The following is a 23,699-nucleotide window of genomic DNA, read 5'->3' as shown; positions in this document are numbered from 1 at the left end:
TCCACACGCACAAATCAGGTGACGCGGCGAGCAGAGAGCCAGAGAGCCAGAGAGCCAGCCGTGACCAAACGTTTCCCACCAACTCCCAAAGCCACCCTAAAAATGAAAGCGAGGAGGAGAGATCGATCGAGTTCGAGGCTTCGAGCGAGCGACGGAGAGAGGGAGAGGGTTTGTTCAGATCACCAATCGGCGGCGCGGCGGGGGAGAGATGACCGGTGAAGGGAACGGAGACGAAGGGTGGAGGCGGAGCGGCATCGAGGTCAGCGCCCTGCAGTTCGGCTACGACGGGCAGTCGCCGCTCTTCGCGCGATTCAACCTCCGCATCGCCCCTGGCTCCCGCTGCCTCCTCGTCGGCGCAAATGGATCAGGTATACCTGACCCTAATCCCTGCTCTTAGCGGCGGTTCGTCTGATTTTAGGAGTGTATTTGGATTGATTGATTGGCCATCGAATGTTGCCTATGGTCTAGTAAAAGAAAGGGGGCAATTATGCATGTAGGTTTAGGGGACGAGGTGGGATTATGTTTGGGACTTAGGATGTCTTGTTGTGAGAAAAAGTAGTTTCCAATGCCCCATATTTTTAATGGTACCCTGCGACTATAGGTGTGTGATTTGGTGGTTGTTTATGATGGGGACTATCTGCCTAGCTTTTCACACCCAATGGTCCCTCTAATGAGGAAATAGCATTGTTCAGTCATAGTGTTATCCCTAAAATTATGGAATTACATAGTCTGGTAGTGTAGCTTTGAAGCAATGTCACGCTTGTGCAGTAGAAGCTCAATGATGTAGCAGATGCAATTAAGCTAATTGAATGTAGCACCAACTACTGCTGTTTTTTGTATGAACCACTTTGTGCTACTTCCCCATTGTTTTTCAGTGTTGTGCATTGCAAACATGTGTATGTACCTTCTGCCTTTCTTTCTCATGGAGATCGGAAGGTGTGGTACAACTTTAAATTGGACTTTCCATTACCATCTCAAGAATTTGTCCATTTCCAAGGTTGGTGTCTACCAGGAAGGAATTTCTTATCCATTTCAGATAAATCCTGTGCGATGAGTGCATATGGTCCATAGCCTTAATGTAGCGCTTCGTAGTGAGATATGGTTCTCAGCTTTGCTGAGTAAATTCTGTGTGCAGAAGCTTATGCATGCACTTATGCCAATACTCAGGCAAGACTACACTCTTGAAGATTCTTGCGGGAAAGCATATGGTTGGAGGAAGGGATGTGGTTCGTGTTCTCAATGGTTCAGCTTTTCATGATACACAGCTGGTGTGCAATGGTGAACTTTCGTACTTGGGGGGCTCTTGGAGCCAGACTATTGGTTCAGCTGTAAGTTCCCTCACTATTTACTTGCTTTAGAAATTAGCTACACTGTTCAATCCAGCAATATTTGCGTAGATACATTTTTCCTCGCAAATGAGATTTTGCCTCATAGATCATTTACCATTTAAAATCCTTAGAAGATCCCTGTTTATGCACTAGCAATAAAAAATTGGCATATGCAATTTCTGTTGTTTGTGGAGTTTGGTAATGCAAATGCACAGTAACCTATGGTCTGCACATTCACAGATCCTGTTGTTTAAGTGCATGATTTCTTAGCGCAGATTCTCTGTGTCTCACATGCAAACAACTTTCTCAGGGCGATGTTCCACTACAAGGCGATTTCTCAGCTGAGCACATGATTTTTGGAGGTATTCTATCACACTGTTATGCTCATCATTTGAAGTTTGAACATATCCCATACTTGGGGTTCTTATTGATAGAAGAGATCATGTCTCTCACATACTCCTTTGTCCTTGAATTGAGACCCCTGATTGCTTCAATCATCTCTTCTAGATAGCTTCCTGCTGGCATGGATTTTTGTTTAAATAAATGCTGCTTCCACATTTTTTGTTTAATCGTACCTAGATTAGTAATGTCTTAAGCTACAAGATAGGCATTAAAATCAGCATTACTGCTAGTAGAAAATCTTTTAGCAAGTGAGAGTACATGTAAACATTCCTTTTGTTCTCTACCCTGAAATATGAGCATTTTTTGTTTAATCGTACCTAGATTAGTAATGTCTTAAGCTACAAGATAGGCATTAAAATCAGCATTACTGCTAGTAGAAAATCTTTTAGCAAGTGAGAGTACATGTAAACATTCCTTTTGTTCTCTACCCTGAAATATGAGCAGTTGATGGGGTTGATCCTGTTAGGCGAGAGAAGCTGGTTGATCTGCTAGACATTGATCTGCAATGGCGCATGCATAAAGTTTCAGATGGACAGCGCCGCAGGGTGCAAATCTGCATGGGTCTTCTTCATCCATACAAGGTGATGTTTTTGTTCCCAACTTATTGTGGATTTTGTTGTTTAGGCAGCATGACACTTTTAAGTTTATGCTGAATCCACCTTGATGTGGCGGGATAAGAACCGTATTGAAGGAATTATTATTTCAAGGGGAATAATGAAGCATAAATCTTTCTGGTGACCTCTGACAACATTGTACTTGTTATTTATTTTTATTGTTCCTGAATACTCATACACACTGGGAAACTGCTAAGTGAACCTGATTTGATAGCTATGTTGTCCATGCCAAAGAAAAATATGTAGCTGTCTTGCCTTGATTATTCCGGATTTCTGATAATTTTTCAAAAAGTACATATTCTTTTGTTTGGAAGACAGAATATCCCCCCACCTTTATCTGTATGGGACATCTTTAGTAGTATAAGGGAAGTTCCCCACACTTGTCTGTATGTCTGCATTCTGTACATGAACTTGATACGCTTTGTGATTATACGGAGGGCAGGCAGTTCTCATGTTGGGTATTGCATACTACTATCTCATTTATGATTCTGTGCTCATTAGTGGGCGAGAGGTACCCTAATAGTCAACTTATGGTTACTATATACCTGAGTTTGCCATGGCATTAAGATATCTGAAACCATTGCAGGTGCTTTTACTTGATGAGATCACCGTTGATCTGGATGTTGTGACCAGAATGGATCTTCTTGACTTCTTTAAGGAAGAGTGTGAACAGGTACATATTTAATCTGTTATAGCTTTTTTTAAAAAAATAAAAAACTGTTGTTTCTTGTTTGTCAAACCTTTCCCGTTGCATATGATGAAATGTTCATCACAGAGAGAAGCCACCATTGTGTACGCCACCCATATATTCGATGGGCTGGAGACATGGGCTACCGACATCGCATACATCCAGGAAGGCGAATTGAGAAAATCAGCGAAATACTCGGACATTGAAGAGCTGAAGAGTGCCGAAAACTTGCTGTCAGTCGTTGAGTCATGGCTCCGATCGGAGACCAAACTCCCAAAGAAGGATCCCCCACGTACAGAGACCCAGCCCAGGCGCTCCTCGCCGTTTGATAGTTCTCCTTTCCGCTCATCTCGCCACATGGCATACTACCGCTGATGATTCGGCAACCCTGCACTTACTTTTGTGCCATTTAGTCATATAATTGTTATATTTGTAATCTTATTCTTTTGAGAAACATATTTGTCATCTTACCTGCTTCGCTTCCTTGTATGCAGCAACGTATCTGTAGAATAAAGTTAGCTTGCTCCTATGTTGACGAGGAGCAGCAACCAGCAATATATGCTCACCACGTTCATCAATGCACTGCTTCTCATAATCTTTGATTCTTAACAGATCTTCGGTCCCTGTCGTTCTCAAAGGAAGCCTGGTATATTCAAAAAAGTTTCCCCCGTTTATCACGGGAAAGTAACGTGTACCTGTACGTACTGTATCCTGATGCAGCCACTTTGTAAGTATATGAAATGCAATCCACATACTGTACAGCTCTGCTGGGTGCATAAAATCTCCAACTAATCCAATCCTGCATTGTTACTTGGTCAACTTTGCCTAGCAGCTGCTAAACCTACCACCCCTTTTATGCCTGCCTTTCGTTCTTTGCCTGTTGTGGCTGCTGCCTGCATCACTGCATGTGCTGGGCCGGGATGGTGCCGCGTGAGCCCCGGGCTGCTTGCAGCTGGTTGTCTGGTCGTGGCACCCCCACCGCTTGGCAGCTCGCCCTGCGGCTTTGTTTATCCCTTTGCTAATCTTATCTGTAATGACTCGCGTCCCGCATGATTACACGGGGAACACGTCAACGTGCAGGCGTTGTCTCTGTCGATATGGCCGTACTGCCGTCCATGTCGACCCGCTGCCCATATGATCTGAGTAGAGTAGCATCTGTGTGTGCATGTGTCCTGTGCAAGCTATCATTTGACTTCACTAGTGATCGATCGATCACCGGCCTGATGGCCGGAATCAGTGCTGTGCTCTGCCGACTGTTTCTACTTAGGATGACACTTGGGAACATCTGTAATAATCCCATAATCTAATGCGGGTTTTTTTTCTCTCGGAAAGCAAGGTGTTGGCTTTCTATCCAGAACGTTGTAGCAATGTCATTCCTCTTTGCCCGATCAGCGATGCTGACGAAATCGTGTTACCCTCGGCTGTCGGCTCGGACCAGATCGAGACGACTCCGTCTACTACGCACGAGTGGATTAGTAAGTTCTTTGATTACTTCTCTTCTTGGTCGAAGTGTCACGAGGAAAACGCTTTCGATTTGATTTGGCTTGTAAAAAAATGCATCCAAGAGGGCAGCAACGAGAGGGGAGAAGGGGTTTTGCGTGGAAGCTACCACCGTTGCCGTGCGCCGTGGTGCGCCGCCGCGGCCATGCAGGCTTACCTGCCGGATGCCGCTACCTTTTTATTACCGGCCACGCCACGTCCCGTCAACGGTCAGCTCTGCCGTCCCGTCCTGCCGTGCCCTGCGCCGTCCGTTACAGAGCCCACGAGCCCATCAGCTTGGCCGGCCTGGCGGCCCAGACCCTGCCCGGGAACAGCGAACCAAACCGGCTCGGCGTCCGTACGCGCACTCGATACCATCGGTCGGATGGTCCAGATCGACGGCTGAGATTTCCCAGCCGCTCGGATATTCATCCCGTGCCGCGCGTGCGGCGGAGCGGCGGGGGAGAGGAGAGGAGCGGAGGCCGCAGACGGCAGAACGTGTCGGCCGCTACCTAACCATCCGGGCCCACCTGCCAGATGGGCCCACCACGAGATTGCGGTTTTGCCCCGGTATAAAAGAAAGGCTGGAAAAAAAGGATACTGCCACCACTTGCAGTGCCTGCACTTTCGTTTTCAGAAAAAGAAAACGGCCACGTCATTTTATCTTGTTTCTTTAATCTAGGACGGGTACTGCAGTGATTGCCTAGCTGTAGCCGGGGCCCAGACCACACGAAAATGGTGCAAATATCCGTGCACGAATTGTACCGGAACGTACCCCGTTTTTTTTCTCTCCTCGCAGAAAGAGGAAATATGTTGAGCATCTCTACTTGCTGCAAACAGCTTTGTGGCGCGATTCATGCATATATTTTTTTTTTGTGAATTATTATGTCGCAAAAAGAAACAGGCTCTGCGTATTGTTATACACTTGTACGCGTCCACGAGGATGACACAGTATTCTTTTTGAGAAAAAAAGAAAGTGCATAATGAAATTCTAAATGGGATGATGCATGCAAAGGTGCAGGGCTTGCTTGCTCGACCAAGCCTCGATTCGTTGGTAAAGGTAGGGGAGGATTGGACACGAGTGGTGGGCGACACATTTTGGAAAGTAGACGATGGCACGAGATGGACAGCATTTTCGTTGTCTTGTGAGAAATGGAAATATGCCACGGTTGGTTTGACTGATTTTGGTTGTTCAGCAACATGGACCTCAACTTTTTAAGGATCGTCTCTTTAACATGGCTAGTACTCCCTACTCATGTTCGTATTTAATTATATGACACATGTCAACTCAAATTTGAGCTAATCAACATCACATATAAACGAAAAGGAGTACAATAATATAATAGATATTGGGTAAAACTTCAAATAAGATAGACAAGTTGTGTTTAAGGAATGGCGGAGTTGCCATTTAAATGGAGATTCTTTTGACGACACGGTCAATTACACGAACTTGAGTCAAGCATTGAGGTTGAATTTCAAAACCAGTGTTCTCACTTGCTAAATTGGTGGAATTTAACATTCTTTTTTTTATGATGGATGAGTTAGCTTTATCTCTTTGTAAGCAACATTAGTCACAAAGCTTAATGATTGTTCTAGTAAGTATGGAACATGTTTCCGTTACTAGTAAGTTTAGAAGAAAGTCAAGAAGAGAATGCCCATAATAGAGAACATATAACCTGTAAGTTTAGTTTAGCAGGAAGGTGTAGCTAAGTTTTTTTTTTCTTTCCTCATTCTTGAAGCAACACAAAAGCGAAGGGAAATTGTTTTTTTCCATGCTACTAGCGAGCTAGCTGCACGAAAGAAAGAAAGAAACAAAATAGGCCGGCTCAATGAGTGCGGGCACAACCAAAAAAAAAAAGCGCCGGGAAAAGAAAAGAGCAGCAGAACAAGCGAAAGATGGGCGCACCTGTCCAATTGCTCGCGCGAACCTGCTCCCACCCTGTTAATCACTTTGTTTAACCGGATGGTGTCTATTTACTAATCATCATCATCCCCTCCCCCCGCCCCCTTCTTTTTCCCTTCCAGGTCTCCTCCTCTTCCTCCGTCCTCGTCTTCTTCCCCTCGCCCCTCCCCTTCCTCCTCCTTCCCCTGTCCGCCGCTTCCCCTCCCTCTTCCCCTCCCGGCGAATTCGCCGGGAGCGCCAGGAATTTCGCTTGGAGAAAGGAGTCGTTTTTGTATCTGTTTCTCCGGATCCGCGACCCAGCTGTTGATTTGTTCGCCCCGTTCGGCTCGATTTAGATTCGTTCGTATTCGTTCTTGTTCGATTGGAGGTTGGCGCCGCCCGGATTTCTCGCTGCGCTGACTGGATCTGGTGCCGCTGAGCCCCGGCCGCCCGGAATCCAGATTCGATTCGGCCCCGCCCGGTGCCGCCCCGCCTCGGCGCGTTCGGATCTCGTCGGACTAGGGGGGAGGGAGGCTTCTCGATTCGTCTCGGGACGAGATGGATCATGTGGTCGGGGGCAAGTTCAAGCTCGGCAAGAAGATCGGGAGTGGATCGTTCGGGGAGCTCTTCCTCGGTGAGTTCTTTACTTATCTCCTCTTTACATATTCTTCAGAAACCCTCCATGTCTTTGTTGTGTTTTTAGGGAGAAATATGCTAACTTTGCTGCTGTTCTTGCTTGCAGCTGTGAATGTGCAGACTGGAGAGGAGGTCGCCGTCAAGCTGGTATTGGATTCTCTCTGATTTGGATGCAATTTTTTTTCCTTAAAACGCAGTTTGATAAAATTTGCTATGCTGGTCTAGTTCATGATAAGATCACACATAATGCGAAATGTAGTGAAATGAAATGTCTGTGTCAAATGGTCCATTGGTACCATTTGTCAATACTTTTTTCTGTTTGGGTTGGTGGAAATGTTTGCCATCGGTGTTGCTTTTATTTCACAGGAAAATGTGAAGACAAAGCACCCGCAGCTTCATTACGAGTCTAAGCTCTACATGCTTCTCCAAGGAGGAAGTAAGTTAATGCCATAGAGCCTATACATCCAGTTAGAATTATGGAATGGTACTTTGTGGTTAGCTGCTAGCACAGCAGTGAGTTGTATTGACCTTTTTGTTCCCCCTTTGATACAGCTGGCATTCCGCACTTGAAGTGGTTTGGTGTTGAGGGGGAGTATAATGTGATGGTGATCGATCTTCTTGGGCCTAGCCTTGAGGACTTGTTCAACTATTGCAGTAGAAAGTTCTCGCTGAAGACTGTGCTCATGCTTGCTGATCAAATGGTGAGTGCAGAATCCCTTCGTTTTCGAACTGTGCGATTGCCCTCTCCGTTTTCCTCTGCGAATTGCTGGTGTTAATACCTTCCATATTAATGTTTCAGATTAATCGGGTTGAGTACATGCATCAAAAGGGATTTCTTCACCGTGATATAAAGCCTGATAATTTCCTTATGGGGCTTGGCAGGAAAGCCAATCAGGTTTGATCCTTATCTGCACTTAAATCTAGCTGTTCAACTTGATGCACCAAACATATGTTTTTATATGCATTTTGCCTCTTGAATGCTTTGCTTGTGCTGTAGTATTGGGGTCTTCGTGATTGTGGTGCTAGAATGGCATTAGTTCTTCATAATGCACCTATTTTTTATCGAGAAGGCCCCAAAAAATGTTAAAATGGTGAAACATAGGTTGGGCAGTTTAACTAGTGCTTAATGTGATTTGTTTGGTTACAATATGCAATGTTATCATTATCTTGTTCTTTTTGTTATAGTCCCTTAGCTCTATAGCTGGCAACATCTTCAATTTGATGAATTTTTTTTTTGGAATAGAGATCTCTTGATTCAATTATTTGTGAACTTAACTGGTTTTTTTTTGGCAGGTGTATATTATAGACTATGGGCTTGCAAAGAAATATAGGGACCTTCAGACTCACAAGCATATCCCTTACAGGTTGGTGAATCCCACTTATCTGAATTGCTAAATACATTTCGATACTGCATATGGATATGTTCCCTGTATTTTCCAGCAATAAAGAATGAAGTTACGTGTGCAGTTTTAATGATGGCAATACACTGTTCATGTAGTGCTATGATGATCTGATGCTCATTTTAATATGCAGAGAGAACAAGAACCTCACTGGAACTGCACGATATGCAAGTGTCAATACCCACCTTGGTGTTGGTGAGTTTCTGACATGATTTGGCTGATTGCTTGAGTTGGATTGTGCCTGACCTTAGATTTTACTTGGATGCAGAGCAAAGCAGGAGAGATGATTTAGAATCTCTTGGTTATGTCCTTATGTACTTCCTTAGGGGCAGGTTAGTTTGTGTTATCCAACTTTTCATCAGGCTGTTGTAATGGTTCCTTGCTCATATTTGTGTGAATAATTCGTGTATCATTGATCTTTTGCCCTTTGAACAGCCTACCATGGCAGGGGCTAAAAGCAGGAACCAAGAAGCAGAAATATGACAAAATCAGTGAGAAAAAGATGCTTACTCCGGTGGAGGTAGAACATAGATTACTCATGTTGATTCATTATTTATGTGAACTACCTTAAACATGCATTCATATATTGTTTGCTATGGGTTAGGTACTCTGCAAATCGTATCCATCTGAGTTTATCTCCTACTTTCACTACTGTCGTTCGTTGCGGTTTGAAGACAAGCCTGATTATTCTTACCTGAAGAGACTATTCCGCGATCTCTTTATTCGGGAGGGTATGGTTTTTGAAATAATCTTTTCCCTTGTGCTCTTGCTCCTTCTTTGGTCATTTTCTATATCTAATGGTCTCACTAATGCAGGATACCAGTTTGATTATGTGTTTGACTGGACCATTTTGAAGTATCCCCAGATAGGCTCCAACCCACGGATGAGGGTATGCAATCGTCTCTTGTTTCTGTTTGATACACATTGCGGATAGTTTGTTGGACTTACTCCATCTGTTTGTCATTGTTCAGGCAAGTGAAAGAACTGGTGGAGCTGCTGGACCTTCTATGGAAAAGATTGAGAAGACCCCAGGTTTGTGCTTCTGCTCTTGCAAGTTGTGTAGCAAAGCTACAATACAAACCACATATCTGAATATGTCTGCACCCTTTCGAGCAGGCGAAGCGTCCGGTAGGAGGAATCCATCTGGTTCTGTGAATCAGAGTGACAATTATGCACAGCGGCCACGCGAGACTGTATCTATGTCATTGAAGGAAATCGTAAGTTAAACTTCCCTTTTGCTCATGCATGTTCTATGAACTTCAGGTACCATTTACTATTCTCACATGTATCATGAACTTTAACCATGATTGGCCCAATTTTTCTCAGATGCATAGTACAGACCGGTCTGGGGAAAGGACTGTGGAGAGACCTCGTACATCCTCGCGTACAGGCAGCGCATCGCGGAGAGCTATTGCATCAAGCAGCAGGCCAGGCACATCTGTGGAACCAAGTGAGCAGCCATATAACCGGACAAGCAGGTTGTTCTCTAGCAACAGTGGCAGTCGTCCATCTAGCACCCAGAGAGTTAATCCGTCACCAGGCGAGTCGAGGGCCACCTCCCTTTCACGGGCAGCAGTTGCGAGAGGCTCCCGTGATGAGCCGCTCCACCGCAGCCTGGAGCTTCTGTCCCTTGGTGGCGGTAAAAGGAAATAGTGGGAAAGAAAGCCGCATCTGAGAGGCAGAATGGGAAGAATGCTGTTTGCGACTCTGTAAATGACAGGATATCACCTCATATTTGTCAACAGTTCCCCTGGGGCATCCCATAATTTCGTAGTGCCCCGGCCTGTTGTATCATTGCTTCATAGATAGCAATAATTTGTTGTTAATGTGTGTGCGTTGCTGTTGCGTTAGGGCCAAGTCCTAGCCTTGTGATGATTAATTTAGGGGTGGTCAAGATTCACATATTTATGTTTCTTCACCCTTTTGCTGGACTTGGCGACTTTTCCTCCCGAGACAAGTGCTCGTGCATTTCCTGTTGAACTCTGAATTTTCTCATATTCAACAGAAGTTGATAAGAAGGGACTTCCTGTATAAACTGATCTCTTTGTTACATGTTCCAGTGCCATGACATGTCGGTAGTCCTTTACTGGCTACAAGAACTGATCAGCGTACAAGCATAACTTGGGGGTCCCGCTTGACGTGTCATGACATGTCGGTCGCCGCCTGTTCCTTCTTCCTCGCTTCTCCTCTCTGAGTCTTTCTCCAAACCCAGTTACCCGTTGATCCATCGCCGCTGCAGCCGTTCTTTCGCCGCCGGCGTCACCAAGCTCCAGCGACTACCACAAAATTGCCTGCCAACCTGGCCCATAGGCTAGAGATAGTGGGCCGTGGACGTATAAGCATGTAAGGCCTGCCAAGCCCATGAAGCCCTCAAGCACGCATCGGTAGCCGCACAGAGCAGCAGGACAGGAACCCATCTCGGCAGCCGGCGACCGGGGAAGAGAACTTGGCGAGTCTCACTTAACCCTAGAGAGGGAGAGGTCCTAACCGGCGGCGGCGATGGAGGTGGTGGCCCTGGTGAGCGGCGGCAAGGACAGCTGCTTCGCCATGATGCGATGCCTCGACTACGGCCACAAGGCAAGGCTACGCAGCTTCACCCACCCGCAAACCAATCCTCCCCTCGCTTCATTCGTCTCATAAAATGGGATGAGACCTTGTTCAACTTTGCTGTTGCTCGCAGGTTGTTGCTTTGGCTAATCTTATCCCCCTCGACGACGCCGTCGATGAGCTCGATAGCTACATGTACCAAACCGTATGCACTTGTGTCCCTCACTAGCAGTTGACACTGTAATTTGGCCATTAGTTCCTGGTATTGTTAATTTTTATACTTGCTGATGGCCTTGCTTATTGTTGTGATCGTGGAGGCTTCAGGTTGGGCACCAGATTGTCGTGAGCTACGCGAAATGCATGGGCTTGCCCCTCTTCCGGAGGCGCATTAGTGGATCCACAAGGCAAGCTATCTCTGCAGGCCCCTCTTCTCAGAATGATGCGGTTTCATCAATTCAACTATTGTGGTCTGCAGGGATCAGGGACTCAAATATAATGTTACGGCTGGAGATGAAGTGGAAGATATGTTTGCTCTGCTGAGTGAGGTTAAACGGCAGATTCCATCAATCAGCGCGGTGTCGTCGGGTGCCATTGCATCAGATTACCAGAGGCTCCGGGTTGAGAGTGTTTGCTCGAGGTTGGGCCTGGTGTCTCTGGCGTATTTATGGAAGCAGGATCAGACTTTGCTCCTAGAGGAAATGGTACCATGGAGATCCTGTTTGTTTTTATAGCTGTCTGAACTAGCTCAAAATGAATGTTCACTCACGTTGTAACTGTTGTTCTGGTCTTTAATGCTTACAGATAAGAAGGGGCATCGTGGCAATAACTGTAAAGGTACGCAATGTATTTATTTGTATGTATACATTAACTTTTGTTGCAATCAAGTGCCTGTAATTTTGGGATAACACATTTACAATGAGGGGCTGATTTCTTGAGCTTTGTAGGTTGCTGCACTGGGGCTGAAACCTTCTTCTCACTTAGGTAAAGAACTGGCTGAACTTAAGTGTCATCTGCTCCGAATGAATGAGTATGTTTCTCACTGCCCAGCACCTAACATATGTGTATCAATCTTTGCTCCCCACTTACGAGGATTCATGCTAAAATAGTTGTTTCTCCCTTTATTGGAACTCATGTGCGTTTTCTTGAGCCGAGCTGAACTTATGTCTTGTTGAGCTTAGGTATTAGCTTCCTCTAGTGTGCACTGATCAATGACCGAGTAGTTTCTAGGTATAAAATGACAGATACTACATAGATTGCAGTTTTGGTACTATACCCTTATCTAGTAAATACCGGAATCTATTTCGTGTCTGTACACAGTTTTTAATCTCTGTTTTCTTATCCCTATTAGGAGTTACGGAATCAATGTCTGTGGTGAAGGTGGCGAATATGAAACACTAACTCTTGACTGCCCTCTCTTTCGTGTAAGTTTGAACCTTTGAGGAGGCAACTGAAACCCTGATGCCACTTATTTTAGAATGCTGAGCAGTAGACTAACCATTGCATCAGATGGCATGGCTTGTTACTACTGTCTATCCTCTAACTTTCTCACAAAAAAATGTGCATTTATACAAGTTTTCAATACTGGAAGTCATGGGGATTTCTTATTATCTTCAATCAATGTCAAATTTCCCTAACATGCATTTATTTACAGAATGCAAGAATTATTCTCGACGACTATGAGGTGATACTTCACTCTGCTGACTCCATTGCTTCTGTTGGAATTCTTCATCCACGAGTGTTCCATCTTCAGCACAAGCCAGATTCATCTGATAGAATTGGGGATGGTTCTGTTACTCAAGAGATTTCTAGTTGTGTTTATGAGGTTGATGAAGTTATCACGCACACTGATATGGAAGAAAAACAGACCTTAAGTCCAGGTGTTGATGCTTACACCGATATAGACCTGTGTATCTCAAAGACAGGGAAGAATTTGCGTTCCATTGGCTGTTGGATTCAGGATCACTCTAGAGCTTCGGAAGGTGCATATTCTCATCCTAGGTTATTCCGTTGACATTGATCTGTTCTTTACTCACCTGACAGGAATACCTCATTACATTCTATTGTTTTCTTTGATAAACATTCATTTAATGTTCTGTTGCATCAATAGGCCTGAAGGCAGACCTCATAGCAGTCTTGAACAGAATTGATAATCAGCTCAAGGAAGAAGGGTTAGGTTGGGTGAATGTTTTATATGTTCACCTCTACATTTCAAACATGAAGGAATTTGGATTGGCAAATGAAGTTTATGTCAGCTTTATTACAGAAAAGAAATGCTACCTTGGTGTTCCTTCACGCAGTACAATTGAATTGCCATTGGTTCAGGTTGGGTTAGGTAAAGCATACGTGGAAGTTCTAGTTTCAAATGAGCTGAAAAAGAGAGTCCTACATGTGCAAAGCATCTCATGCTGGGCTCCTAGTTGCATTGGACCTTATAGCCAGGTACAAGATACCCTTATTGACAATGCCATGAGTTCATGTTATAAGTTCTAAGCTCGTCAAACATTTTACAAATAAAATACACCCTCTAAACTGCAATATCAGTCCTTTCTCTTGGGGATGGTCATTTTCACAATATAAGGTGTTGATTGTAGACTGTAGAGTAGTTGCATGAGAACCAAACTTTGAAATCCTCCAGAGAGTTTTTGTTCTTCTAGTGCAGATGTTAAGTCTATAATGTAATATTTGATCCACTTTGTTTTAGGCAACACTTTATGGAGAGATTCTGTATATGGCTGGTCAGCTGGGGCTTGACCCTCCTACGATGAAGCTCTGTCCTGATGGTCCAACAGCTGAACTTGAATTAGCACTACAAAATAGTGAAGCTGTGGCTAATGCCTTTAGTTGCTCTATCTATTCCTCAGCAATACACTTTCTGGTGTACTGCTCTGCACAGTTGACATCTGATGAGAAGGAAGAAGTTGAACAGACATTGCAGAGTTCTTATATTACTCGTTTGGATTGCTCAAAAACTGGATCATATCCCACTGTTCTATATGTATTTGCACCAGATCTTCCGAAAGGGTATGCATCTCTTCAATTCTATATATTTGAAACATGGAATAAAGTTATGTTATTAACTTAATAAGATGCTTTTTTTTCACATTTTCAGAGCACGTGTGGAGATAAAACCTATTTTATATGTCCCCACCAATGACGACGGAGTTGCAACCGAAGAGACGGAGACTGGAATGACGCAGTCAGCACCAAGCCAAGCATGGAGTGCGCAATACTCTGACTTGCATGACTCGTGTTGCCAGATCCACACAATTGGTGGGAGAATTTGTTCTGCTGTGGTCTCAGTCACAACCGATATTGCTACAAAGATATGTTCTACAGCTGGACAGCTATACTACACTGAGGAAAATTTGAAAGCTATGGCTAGATTTTGTGCTTTCCAGATCGCAAAGATCCTGGCAGACAACAATTTTTCCTGGGACAGCACAACGGTATGTTTGTTGTATAACTACGTTGCAGCTACATTCATATCCTAACCAGCATTTCTGGATTGAAATATGCAGATGTTGCGGTTCTACTATTCGGTAGATAACTCAGTGGCAGCAGATGCAATGTCCCGTGCATTTTCAGAGGCCTTCGCAGAGCTTGCAGAAGACAACAGTTCCTCAAGAACTGATGAATCTCCTTTCTACAACATTGTGCCAGTATCAGGATCTGGTTGCTCTGCTTGTACGAACGATATAATAACATGCGAGCTGTTGGCTTCCAAACCTAGCCTGCACACGCATCTGAATTGTTCGCCGTGATGCTTGATGGAATGCAGCTTTCCTTTGGAGGTGTGTACATGTTAGAATTTCTGCCAAACTGCCAAAAGAGCCGGCGGCCTATCAATTGCCAGATGGGTGACAGTTAATCAGCTGCTTTAGGGTTGGCAGCAGTAGCTTTCTGTGCTGGTGATCGTTGAAAAATATACCATGATTATCATACGATACTATACTGTATCTTTGTTTCTGTTTCTGTAACCTATATATTCGGCCTGATTAGCCCGTAGTGAAGCTTGTAATCACATTGGTCTGTCTACACAGTTTCAGTCAGTAACGTGTCTCTGTGTTCTGCCTATTTGTTGACATTTTTGCTATCTGGATGGGACAGATTGCTGTTAGTGAAACGAAAGCCGCGTAGCTTCCCTAATCATGCAAGCACGTCTATTGATATCCAGGGAAAAGAGCAAATATTCCAGAATCCTGAAGAAGTTGCACATAAGCCAATTAACTATTTCCCCTCTAATGGTCTGACCAAATTTTGTAAATAAACAAACTAGCAAGATCTCTAATTATTGCGTAGGAGCATCGATCATTCGATTGGCACATTCTGTCAACCTGGTAAAACTGAGCAGCTGCCTGTGCAGCTTCGTCTCTGTATCTCCTCCCTGTCTCCACCTCCTCTCATCCCCTCCGTGCCCGGCCCAAATTTAGCCGTTGTAGCTTCCGCCCTCTCTCTCTCTCTCTCTCTCTCTCTCTCTCTCTCTCTCTCTCGGCTCCGAGAAGACGCACGCACACATCAACAGGCAGAGGAGGAGAGGGATAACGCTTCCCGAATCGCTTCCGTTCTTGGCTTCGATCCTTCCTACCCAGCGCGAGGAGCTTCACTTGATTGTTGATCCTCGCATCTTCCGTTGGTTCCATCTGGGCAGCCAAGATGAGGCTCCTGGCGTGCTGCTACAATGATCCGGAGATGCAGATCGATCCGGACACCGTCTACCCCATCCGCCCCGACTGCCGCGACGACGCGCCCAAGACGCGCTTCAAGCCCCGGGTATTTCTTCTGATTATTATTATTATTTCCTTTTATTTTCTGCTGCCCGGTTCCATGTTTAGGAAGTGAGATCTAATTTCTGATTGGTAAGATCTAGTTATGAGCTGCTAGTGTTACTAAATGAAGTGAAACCTGCCAGATGGCTAGACTCAAATGAGGAATCAATCTAGTGAGATGATGGGTGACTATTTATTCAGAAGCCTAGGGCCAATCTATGGATCTTTAATGAATATGAAAGATCAAAAGTCGGTCTCTCTTGATATAACCTTAATCTCAAATCGAATTGCCGGGTTGAGCTATCAATGAATGCTAATTAGAGATATTAGTGGGTGCCGTGTACTGATCAAGTAGTGCATTGACTAGTTATTCATGAAGTGCATTGTTTCTTCCCTGTTGGCAGCCTGGCCTGACGCTGAGCCCAAAGAGATGGAAGCTGCTCCACAATGAGGAAGGTGTCCTGGACATAGCTGGGATGATCAAAAGAGTGCAACGTGGGGTAAGCCATATTTTCTCCAGATTCATGACCTTAAGCCTATTTCAGTGATATGTTTCACACTCAGAAAATGTTGCATTTGTGTTAGTAGCATAACAAAGTATAGAATTTCTATTCAGGATGCTCCTTCCAAGTTATTTAAATTGTCAAGAATGTTTCATTCAAAATGAAGCTTAGGAATTTCTATTGGATGCTCTTTTATATTTTGATTACTTTAACCTGTTCCATAAGTCAACACAAGGTTTCATAATCTAGATCATAGTTGTTTAACTTTTAAACCAAGGACACTTACATGGCTATGTTCTCTTTTATGGAAAAAACTTACCTATACCCTATGACCTCTCCAACAGGCAACCATATGTATTCCTCAATCTCCTTGCTACATGTGTTCTCATTCATTAGTTTCTTCTTCTAGTTGCTTAACACTTTAAACAAGTTCGCCTACATGGCTACACCCTGATATACCATATGACCTCTCTAAGAGATAAGTCCATGTGCCCTCGAAGATGATTTTTCAACATGGTGTATCCATTTTATGGCCTTCACTGCTAATATTCATTCTTTTTCTGTCCAAGAATCGTTACTATGTCATGTTGTTCCTTAGATTCATTCTGAAATGATATGGTCTTTACTCTTTAATTTGGTTGTGCAAACAGGGCGTCCACCCAACGATCAAAGGAGAAGTTTGGGAATTTTTGCTGGGCTGCTATGACCCTAAAAGCACTACTGAACAGCGCAACCAATTGCGACAGCAGCGAAGGTTTTTCCGCTATTGCACTTTTTGTCTAACCATGTTTGTTCTTTTTCACGTCTCAAAAGTGTCAGTTTTGTTTGCAGTAGGTCATTTTGTATAACCAAGGGAAGATAGGTTCCTTTTTTTGCTTAAGAAAAAACTCTGGCAAATGTTACTCTGCAGCATGGCACACTGTTTTGTTCTTCAGGAAATTCAGCATTGCTTTATTTAGCTCACTTATTATTGAAGTCTATTTACACATCATATGCTATGGGACAAGGAATATACTGATTTGCATATTTTGATAGGTTAGAGTATGAGAATCTGAAAACAAAATGCCGAGAAATGGACACAACAGTTGGTAGTGGAAGGGTAATTACTATGCCTGTAATAACAGAGGACGGTCAACCTATCGAAGACCCTAATTCAGATAGAGGGGCAAGGCCTTCTTCAGTGGGCTCTGAACAGCAAACAAGTGGAGCAACACTCCCAAAAGAAGTTATTCAATGGAAGCTAACTCTACATCAGATTGGTATGCACTGTTGCCCTTGTTTCAGATCTTCTATATCTATCATATTGTTATATGGACTGCCCGCAGCCGTGCGTCAAGGGGGAGGCAAGAGACAGAGGGGAATACCCTTAACCTGCTTAACCAATAACAATATGTAATTAGGCCAACACTTGGGCCAAGGGGAAGCTAGCCTGCACTTGGGCTGCCCACACGTTCCCCCACCTTAGGTCTAGGCCAATTAGGCCAGTGGCAAGATCTATAATTTTCATTCATCTAATTTTTTCCATTATTCAATTATAGGTCTTGATGTTAATCGTACTGATCGTGTACTAGTGTACTATGAGAGTCAAGCGAACTTGGCAAGGTTGTGGGACATTCTTGCAGTGTACTCGTGGGTTGATAAAGACATCGGATATTGTCAGGGTGAGTTGTTGAAACAGACGTTTTTCTGTTAATCGAGAACAATGCTTTATCATGTCAGTTTCCGTAAGGTTAAGTTGTTCGAATTTGCTAATCCTACTATGCAGGAATGAGTGATCTTTGTTCACCAATATCAATCATTCTGGAACATGAAGCAGATGCCTTTTGGTGCTTTGAACGTCTAATGCGCAGGGTGGTAAGCACCCTTTACATACTTAACCTTTTATTCATCAAACTAATGCACAGATCCTTCCTTGATTGACTTCTGCTAGTGTATGTATTGTAGAATATACTTTCAATGGAATTTTTTATACATATGATATAACATCATAAAGTTGATTAAGTTAGAAGACTGTAGAACTGCAGTTAAACACAAAGGTCAAGATGGTTAGTGTACGGTAAGTTAATTAGCACGGCAGGAAGTTCTTTTTTGCCCCTGCATATGTGCTTACATAGGTTAGCATGGCTACCGCCTACCATGTATGTAGAGCCTATGGATGTAATTTGGCTTGTGCTTTGCTTAATGTCAAACTGTTGGAATTGGTCATCAGGGATTTTTGGCCAGAAAACTGACAAGAACATGTATTTGATATAAATAACGACAGAACACATGGGGAAAAAGCCATGTCATATAGCTATTTGATATATCAACAGAATGGCCTACTAGGCCACACATCTGTACTTCTGGAGTACTGGAAGCTGTTCAGTTGCATGTGGTATCTGCCTTCTTTAATGTATCAAAAAATGTCTACAGACATCTATACTTCTTTTAACGTATTCTGGAGTAAAAACCTGGGTTCCTACCTTTTAAATATGCAGCGAGGAAATTTCATAAGTACTTCTACTTCCATTGGAGTTCGAGCTCAGCTCACAACCTTGTCAACCATAATGAAATCTGTTGATCCAAAGCTACATGAACATTTAGGTACAGTCATTTGGAGCTACATGTTTACTGGATGGCTCAAAGAAAGCAATATCTACATTTTGGAATAAAGGTGCAGTTATGTATGCTCTGATAAAATATTGTTTATGCAGAACATCTTGATGGAGGGGAATACTTATTTGCCTTCCGAATGCTGATGGTTCTTTTCCGTAGGGAGTTCTCGTTCGTGGACACAATGTACCTTTGGGAGGTAAGCTGTATGGACAAAAATTTCATAGTAATTAGCATGCGTAATGCCTATGCAGTGAGCTAGTTTTCTTAACAATGCAACTTGAGCACCACTGATATCCATGCATTACTTCTGTTATACATATAAGTATAGGCCCAGTTGTACTAGAAATATGTGTTGGTTTATGCATGAGACACTATTGTTACAGCTTCAAAACGTTGCAGCTCATGTGGTCTATGGAGTACAATCCAAATCTTTTTTCAATGTTGGAGAGTGACAATGGCACAACCAGGGCAACCACAAAGGATGAAAGTGTCCTAAGACAGTGTGGAAAGTTTGAGCGGAAAATTTTGCAAGCTGCTAAGAAAGAAGAGGAGATCCCTCTATCCGTCTTTGTTGTTGCTAGTGTTCTGGAGGCTAGAAACAAGAAGTTACTGGGTGAGGCAAAAGGTCTAGACGATGTTGTCAAGGTCCTCTCTCTCTCTCTCTCTCTCTCTCTCTCTCTCTCTCTCTCAAGTGATGACGATGAATGAAGTTTATGTTATGTTTATGTCTCCCCTGCAAAACAGATTTTAAATGAAATCACTGGTAGTCTGGATGCAAAAAAGGCATGCAGAGAAGCATTACAGATTCATGAGAAGTACCTAAACACGGTGAGCCCTCTTTTCATTTATAAATCTTAGACATTGGTAATTGGTTACAACTATGCATTCAAAAGTAAAAGTAACAACAATCTGTATTTTCCTGATTGCAGGTAAAAGCGTAGGACATGTACAGTTCACTCGGTTGGGTTTTTTTTTTTGGATCAGAGAAGCGGCTGTACCACAGAATTTTTTTCATTCTTTATATGGGGACTGTAATTCTTTGACCCGCTTGTAATATTGCATTTGCACAAAGGGAAAGGAAAGGATGAAGATTTCTTTTGAAAAGAAAACGAAAGAAAAAATGAAAGAAGGAAGAAAGAATGCCAATTTTGTAAAGATGAGACACAAAAATGTTTATTGCACAATAAAATCATCATGATTCTTAGTGCTTGTCGTCAGTTTTCATATCGAAACAAGTTTGTTCACCTTGTTTGAACAATACGATGTACTTTGAAGGTGAGTGTCTCTGTATGTGGGTATGTGTTGGGAGACAAGGATCTATTACTTCATTTTCTTGAGTCAAATTTCTCCTAATCCTGTTGCTTCCAATGGCTTGGACATGCAAAGTAGAAATCAGCTAGTTAATTTACAAACGGTTGGGCTAAAGCTGAGCTAGAAATTTGAGTCAGGCCTTTACTCCAAATATCAAATGAGAAGGTGGGAAAATGAATTACTTTCTAAACCTGCAATTTTGTATTTTCTAACAAATACCAAATTGTGCACAATAATGGGGCAGGGCTGCAATGAGCAGCAAGCCTAGGTCATGTTTGTGCAGTGGATTTCAATTGAAACCATGTTATATAGGACTGACTAGAATAAATTTCATAACGAACTTACAATTTCCTGGCTTTACTAGGCCTAACATGCATGATATACGTGGAAATGATGAAACAAAATGCTGCCATTGAGAGCCTACAGGACTATCCACCTAGATGACCCCTCCTCATTCTTCTGTACTACCCATTCCTGGCCATTTGCATTATGGAGCAGTTGAACAGAATCATGGCCTCTCAAACTGGACTACGCAAGGAAAGCTCTCACCAAAAATAGTGCACTATAAATAGATTGATGCAACAACTTTCTGCCCTTCCATTTCTCCAACTAAACTGAGGAAATCTTGGCCTGCCTCTCTTGGACCTCTGGAGGGGACTAGAATCCTGGTAATTTGTGACAGATCATGCAGGAATAGGAGGTCAAGAGAATTGTCAACCACAATGAAGATGGCACCAAGAAGATGAAATTTCATCGACCATATTTTCTCGCTCCTTGAATGCTGCTTCCTTAGGTATGTGAGTTTCATTCAATGGGTCTGATAATTATTCTGGCAAATCATTGAGCATTGTTTCAGAATGATTATTTGTTGCTGCGTGATGGATGGATAAAATCTCTGATCGTCGTTTGCCACGGTTCTGTTCTAAACAGAATATTCAGGATAACAGTCGGTCATTTACAGGGTTAGTTTCCCCTCATGTTGTTTGGCAATATTGCATCAAGTTTTTACAAACAAATTTCTGAGGATGACAACCGACCTTGGCCATTCCCAGTTCAAACGCTAGACTGGAAATTGCCCATGCATCCCTACGACTTGATCCATCCCTTCTCCTCTTAACATTGCGACCTACTACTTGTGAAGGCTAGTTCAAGAGGTGGGGAACGCAAATACTTGAAGTGGTGGATTCCTCTGGGGGCACCGCGGGCGGGCAGCCGCCTGTGGAACCAGCTAAGATGAAGGGCCTTCTCAAGGGCCTCCGTTACATCTCGCAGATCTTCGGTAAGATCAAGGATTCTAAACTAATAAAATGCCATAATTTCAAATTTCATCCGAAAGGAACCAGTCACCTAGCTCGACGATGTTCATGCCATACTTCCAAATCAAAATCAATGCAAATTAAACAAAGTGCGGTGCGCATGAAACAGAATGGTGTTGTAAGATGTGTACCTTGCATTGCCCGCTGGTGTTGCAGATGCGAAGGAGCCGGAGATGCAGATCGGGAACCCGACGGATGTCAAGCACGTCGCTCACATCGGCTGGGACAACGCCTCCGTCACCGCGCCCAGCTGGGTAGCCGCTTCCACTCCCGATCGCGCCATGCGCGTGTTCGTTTTCCGTCCATCTAACGGCTCGGATTGGGAATGTGTTGCAGATGAACGAATTCAAGGCATCGCCCGGGGCGGCGGCCAGAGGCAGCGAGCCGGAGCCCTCGCAGGCCGGTGGTGGAGGAGAGGAGCAGCCCGGAGGAGGAGAAGCCGGCGGCAAGGCGGAGCGGCCTCGGCGGACGAGGGGGAAGGGTTCGGGGGGCGGCGAGGCGAAGCGGCGGGACGGCGCGGGGGAGGGGTCGCGGCGGGACCGGCGGCTGGCGAAGACGGACACGGAGGGCGGCGCCGAGGGGGACGCCGCGGCGCCGAAGCAGCGGCGGAGGAAGCCCCGGGCGTCGGGGGGCCGGTCCAAGTCGTCGTCCGGAGGCGCCGGCGGCTGCGGCACCGCCTCGGACTCGGAGGCGGCGCGGTCGGCGGCGGCGCCGGAGGCGGAGTACGATCGCGACGGCTGCTGAGGCGAAGGGAACGGCTGCCGCGCGCTGCTGGGGCTCGGCTGGTGCACACGGAGGAGAGGACGCCTTCAAATTTGAATTTGGCTTTTGTTTGGCTGGAGGTCGGAGAGCTTTGGGCCTTTTCTTTTAATTTTTCTGTTCTTCTTTTACGTTTGGTTCCAGGCCGGTCTTTTCTATGGACAGATTGTCTTTTAGATGGTCGTCGTGTAACAACAACAAACAACAAACGGGGTAGCAGAGTGAGTGGCACAAGAAAGAAGGCCGATGAAACAAATTGGCCTGTATATGTATATGTTTAGCACGTATTATCAAGTGTGTATGTACACTCGTAATTCGTTCCTATACAAAATTGGTTCCACGCGCGAGCCGGCTCCGAACTAGTAGCACGCACCGGACGGAGTGGATGAGCTCATCGCCCGCCGCTCATTATTGGCAAGGTATCCATCTGCCATCTGGTCATCCGTCATCCCGTTCGCGATCACACCGATTCACTTGTTCATGGACCCAATCTAGCTAGGCAGACATAGCTATTGTTTATTTTTCTGCAACTGCAATGGTGCATATCTGAATTCTGATGCCTCCACTCATCCACTGGCATGGGTCTGCAATCTGAAACTCTGAAGTCTGAACACAAAAGCAGTGCCATATGGTTCGAGTTCAACCGGTGGCAATGCCATTGCTCACTAATCTCCTTTGTGTACAGTAGGAAACATCTTCTGCTGCTACTTATCATGTGGTTATATGGACAGCGCCCTAATTTTAGCCGTCAGTACATTTATGTGATTCGATTCAGAGTACTAATGACCTCTTATTCTTCTGGTCGACAGAACTTGCATCAAAACCAGCCATTTCGTCATTTATGGGCTTCTTGATCTGGACATAGCAGAAGTGAACAAGCACTAGATGCGATAAAGACCATCCGGTTTTAGGCAACTACTTGCATGATCTTCCTTTGCATGATTAGCTTGGCCGGATGCTGATGACGAGCAACAATTCTGCTGGCAAGGCAGAAACTTTTGCCCAGGTAAGTAATCTCAATTCATTTCGTGCTTCCTAGGTGCGTCCCACTGAGGCGTAGATATCCCCATCCCTCATTCCTCTATGGAGCAGAATCTTTTGCCCGATCATGGCATTCTTAGGCATTTGCTTGCAAGCACAGCCGATATATTCGCACCACAGATTTGCACCTCTCAAAGTGGGGTGCCCAAGTGCCATCCACTTCAGGCTGCAAGTTTCAGGAACTTTCAGAAAACAGTGGGGGCAGGGTCCTCTCAGCTACATTCCCCTTGGTCTATTTCTTGTTTCTTCCCAGAGCTAGCTCATTTCTCACCTGCACGCCCCTTTTAGCTACCTGCAACAGTATATTGTGCTAGATATCCTGTCTGGAGAAATGGACAGCCTTTTCTTTCTGTGCTCGTCCCTGAAGCTCGCTACTGATTGTGCTGTAGCACCCCACCCATCAGGAAGTGGACAATTGTGCCTCCCGATCTG

At 44.4% G+C, this 23,699-nt stretch overlaps 5 protein-coding genes and 1 long non-coding RNA gene across 8 annotated transcripts; 5 read left to right on the top strand and 1 right to left on the bottom strand.

Annotated features, from left to right (window-relative positions):
* Window positions 1-64: 64 nt before the first annotated feature.
* LOC117841495 (ABC transporter I family member 19) lies at window positions 65-3,610 on the top strand. The gene is made up of 6 exons (XM_034721890.2): window positions 65-368; window positions 1,168-1,328; window positions 1,639-1,690; window positions 2,175-2,311; window positions 2,931-3,017; window positions 3,120-3,610. Exons 1-6 carry the CDS (start codon window positions 209-211, stop codon window positions 3,405-3,407), a joined length of 885 nt encoding a protein of 294 aa, XP_034577781.1. The 5' UTR covers window positions 65-208; the 3' UTR covers window positions 3,408-3,610.
* Window positions 3,611-6,506: 2,896 nt separating this feature from the next.
* Window positions 6,507-10,479, top strand: LOC117841491 (casein kinase 1-like protein 10). Its single transcript, XM_034721886.2, has 14 exons — window positions 6,507-7,027; window positions 7,136-7,176; window positions 7,396-7,465; window positions 7,582-7,730; window positions 7,829-7,924; window positions 8,323-8,393; window positions 8,563-8,624; window positions 8,698-8,761; window positions 8,865-8,949; window positions 9,034-9,160; window positions 9,245-9,318; window positions 9,401-9,461; window positions 9,546-9,646; window positions 9,756-10,479. Exons 1-14 carry the CDS (start codon window positions 6,952-6,954, stop codon window positions 10,080-10,082), a joined length of 1,404 nt encoding a protein of 467 aa, XP_034577777.1. The 5' UTR covers window positions 6,507-6,951; the 3' UTR covers window positions 10,083-10,479.
* A 323-nt stretch (window positions 10,480-10,802) lies between these two features.
* LOC117841490 (diphthine--ammonia ligase) lies at window positions 10,803-15,050 on the top strand. Of its 2 annotated transcripts, none has more exons than XM_034721884.2 (12): window positions 10,803-11,006; window positions 11,110-11,181; window positions 11,301-11,380; window positions 11,452-11,677; window positions 11,778-11,810; window positions 11,921-12,003; window positions 12,325-12,397; window positions 12,628-12,955; window positions 13,084-13,415; window positions 13,678-13,997; window positions 14,086-14,422; window positions 14,495-15,050. In XM_034721884.2, exons 1-12 carry the CDS (start codon window positions 10,929-10,931, stop codon window positions 14,735-14,737), a joined length of 2,205 nt encoding a protein of 734 aa, XP_034577775.1. In that variant the 5' UTR covers window positions 10,803-10,928; the 3' UTR covers window positions 14,738-15,050. The 2 variants fall into 2 exon arrangements, with proteins under 2 accessions (XP_034577775.1, XP_034577776.1); XM_034721885.2 differs by having other exon boundaries at window positions 10,848-11,006; window positions 11,294-11,380.
* A 138-nt stretch (window positions 15,051-15,188) lies between these two features.
* LOC117841492 (rab GTPase-activating protein 22) lies at window positions 15,189-20,049 on the top strand. Its single transcript, XM_034721887.2, has 11 exons — window positions 15,189-15,746; window positions 16,147-16,242; window positions 16,896-16,999; window positions 17,281-17,504; window positions 17,784-17,906; window positions 18,011-18,099; window positions 18,723-18,828; window positions 18,939-19,036; window positions 19,240-19,485; window positions 19,585-19,668; window positions 19,770-20,049. The coding sequence occupies exons 1-11, from the start codon at window positions 15,630-15,632 to the stop codon at window positions 19,779-19,781; spliced, it is 1,299 nt and encodes a 432-aa protein (XP_034577778.1). The 5' UTR covers window positions 15,189-15,629; the 3' UTR covers window positions 19,782-20,049.
* LOC140220308 (uncharacterized) lies at window positions 18,515-21,733 on the bottom strand. Its single transcript, XR_011896293.1, has 2 exons — window positions 21,599-21,733; window positions 18,515-19,041 (listed from the first exon to the last, which is right to left on the bottom strand). It is a non-coding gene; the product is annotated as an uncharacterized lncRNA (long non-coding RNA).
* On the top strand, window positions 20,190-22,950 carry LOC117841494 (uncharacterized). Of its 2 annotated transcripts, none has more exons than XM_072290325.1 (3): window positions 20,190-21,113; window positions 21,293-21,430; window positions 21,624-22,950. In XM_072290325.1, exons 2-3 carry the CDS (start codon window positions 21,385-21,387, stop codon window positions 22,505-22,507), a joined length of 930 nt encoding a protein of 309 aa, XP_072146426.1. In that variant the 5' UTR covers window positions 20,190-21,113; window positions 21,293-21,384; the 3' UTR covers window positions 22,508-22,950. The 2 variants fall into 2 exon arrangements, with proteins under 2 accessions (XP_072146426.1, XP_034577780.1); XM_034721889.2 differs by having other exon boundaries at window positions 20,190-21,430; window positions 21,624-21,721; window positions 21,804-22,345.
* Window positions 22,951-23,699: the final 749 nt, after the last annotated feature.

The sequence above is a fragment of the Setaria viridis genome, chromosome 1, assembly GCF_005286985.2.
Source record: "Setaria viridis chromosome 1, Setaria_viridis_v4.0, whole genome shotgun sequence".
NCBI classification, from domain to species: Eukaryota; Viridiplantae; Streptophyta; class Magnoliopsida; order Poales; family Poaceae; genus Setaria; species Setaria viridis.
Note: the sequence above shows the minus strand (reverse complement) of the source record. Positions and strands in the feature narration are given on the sequence as shown.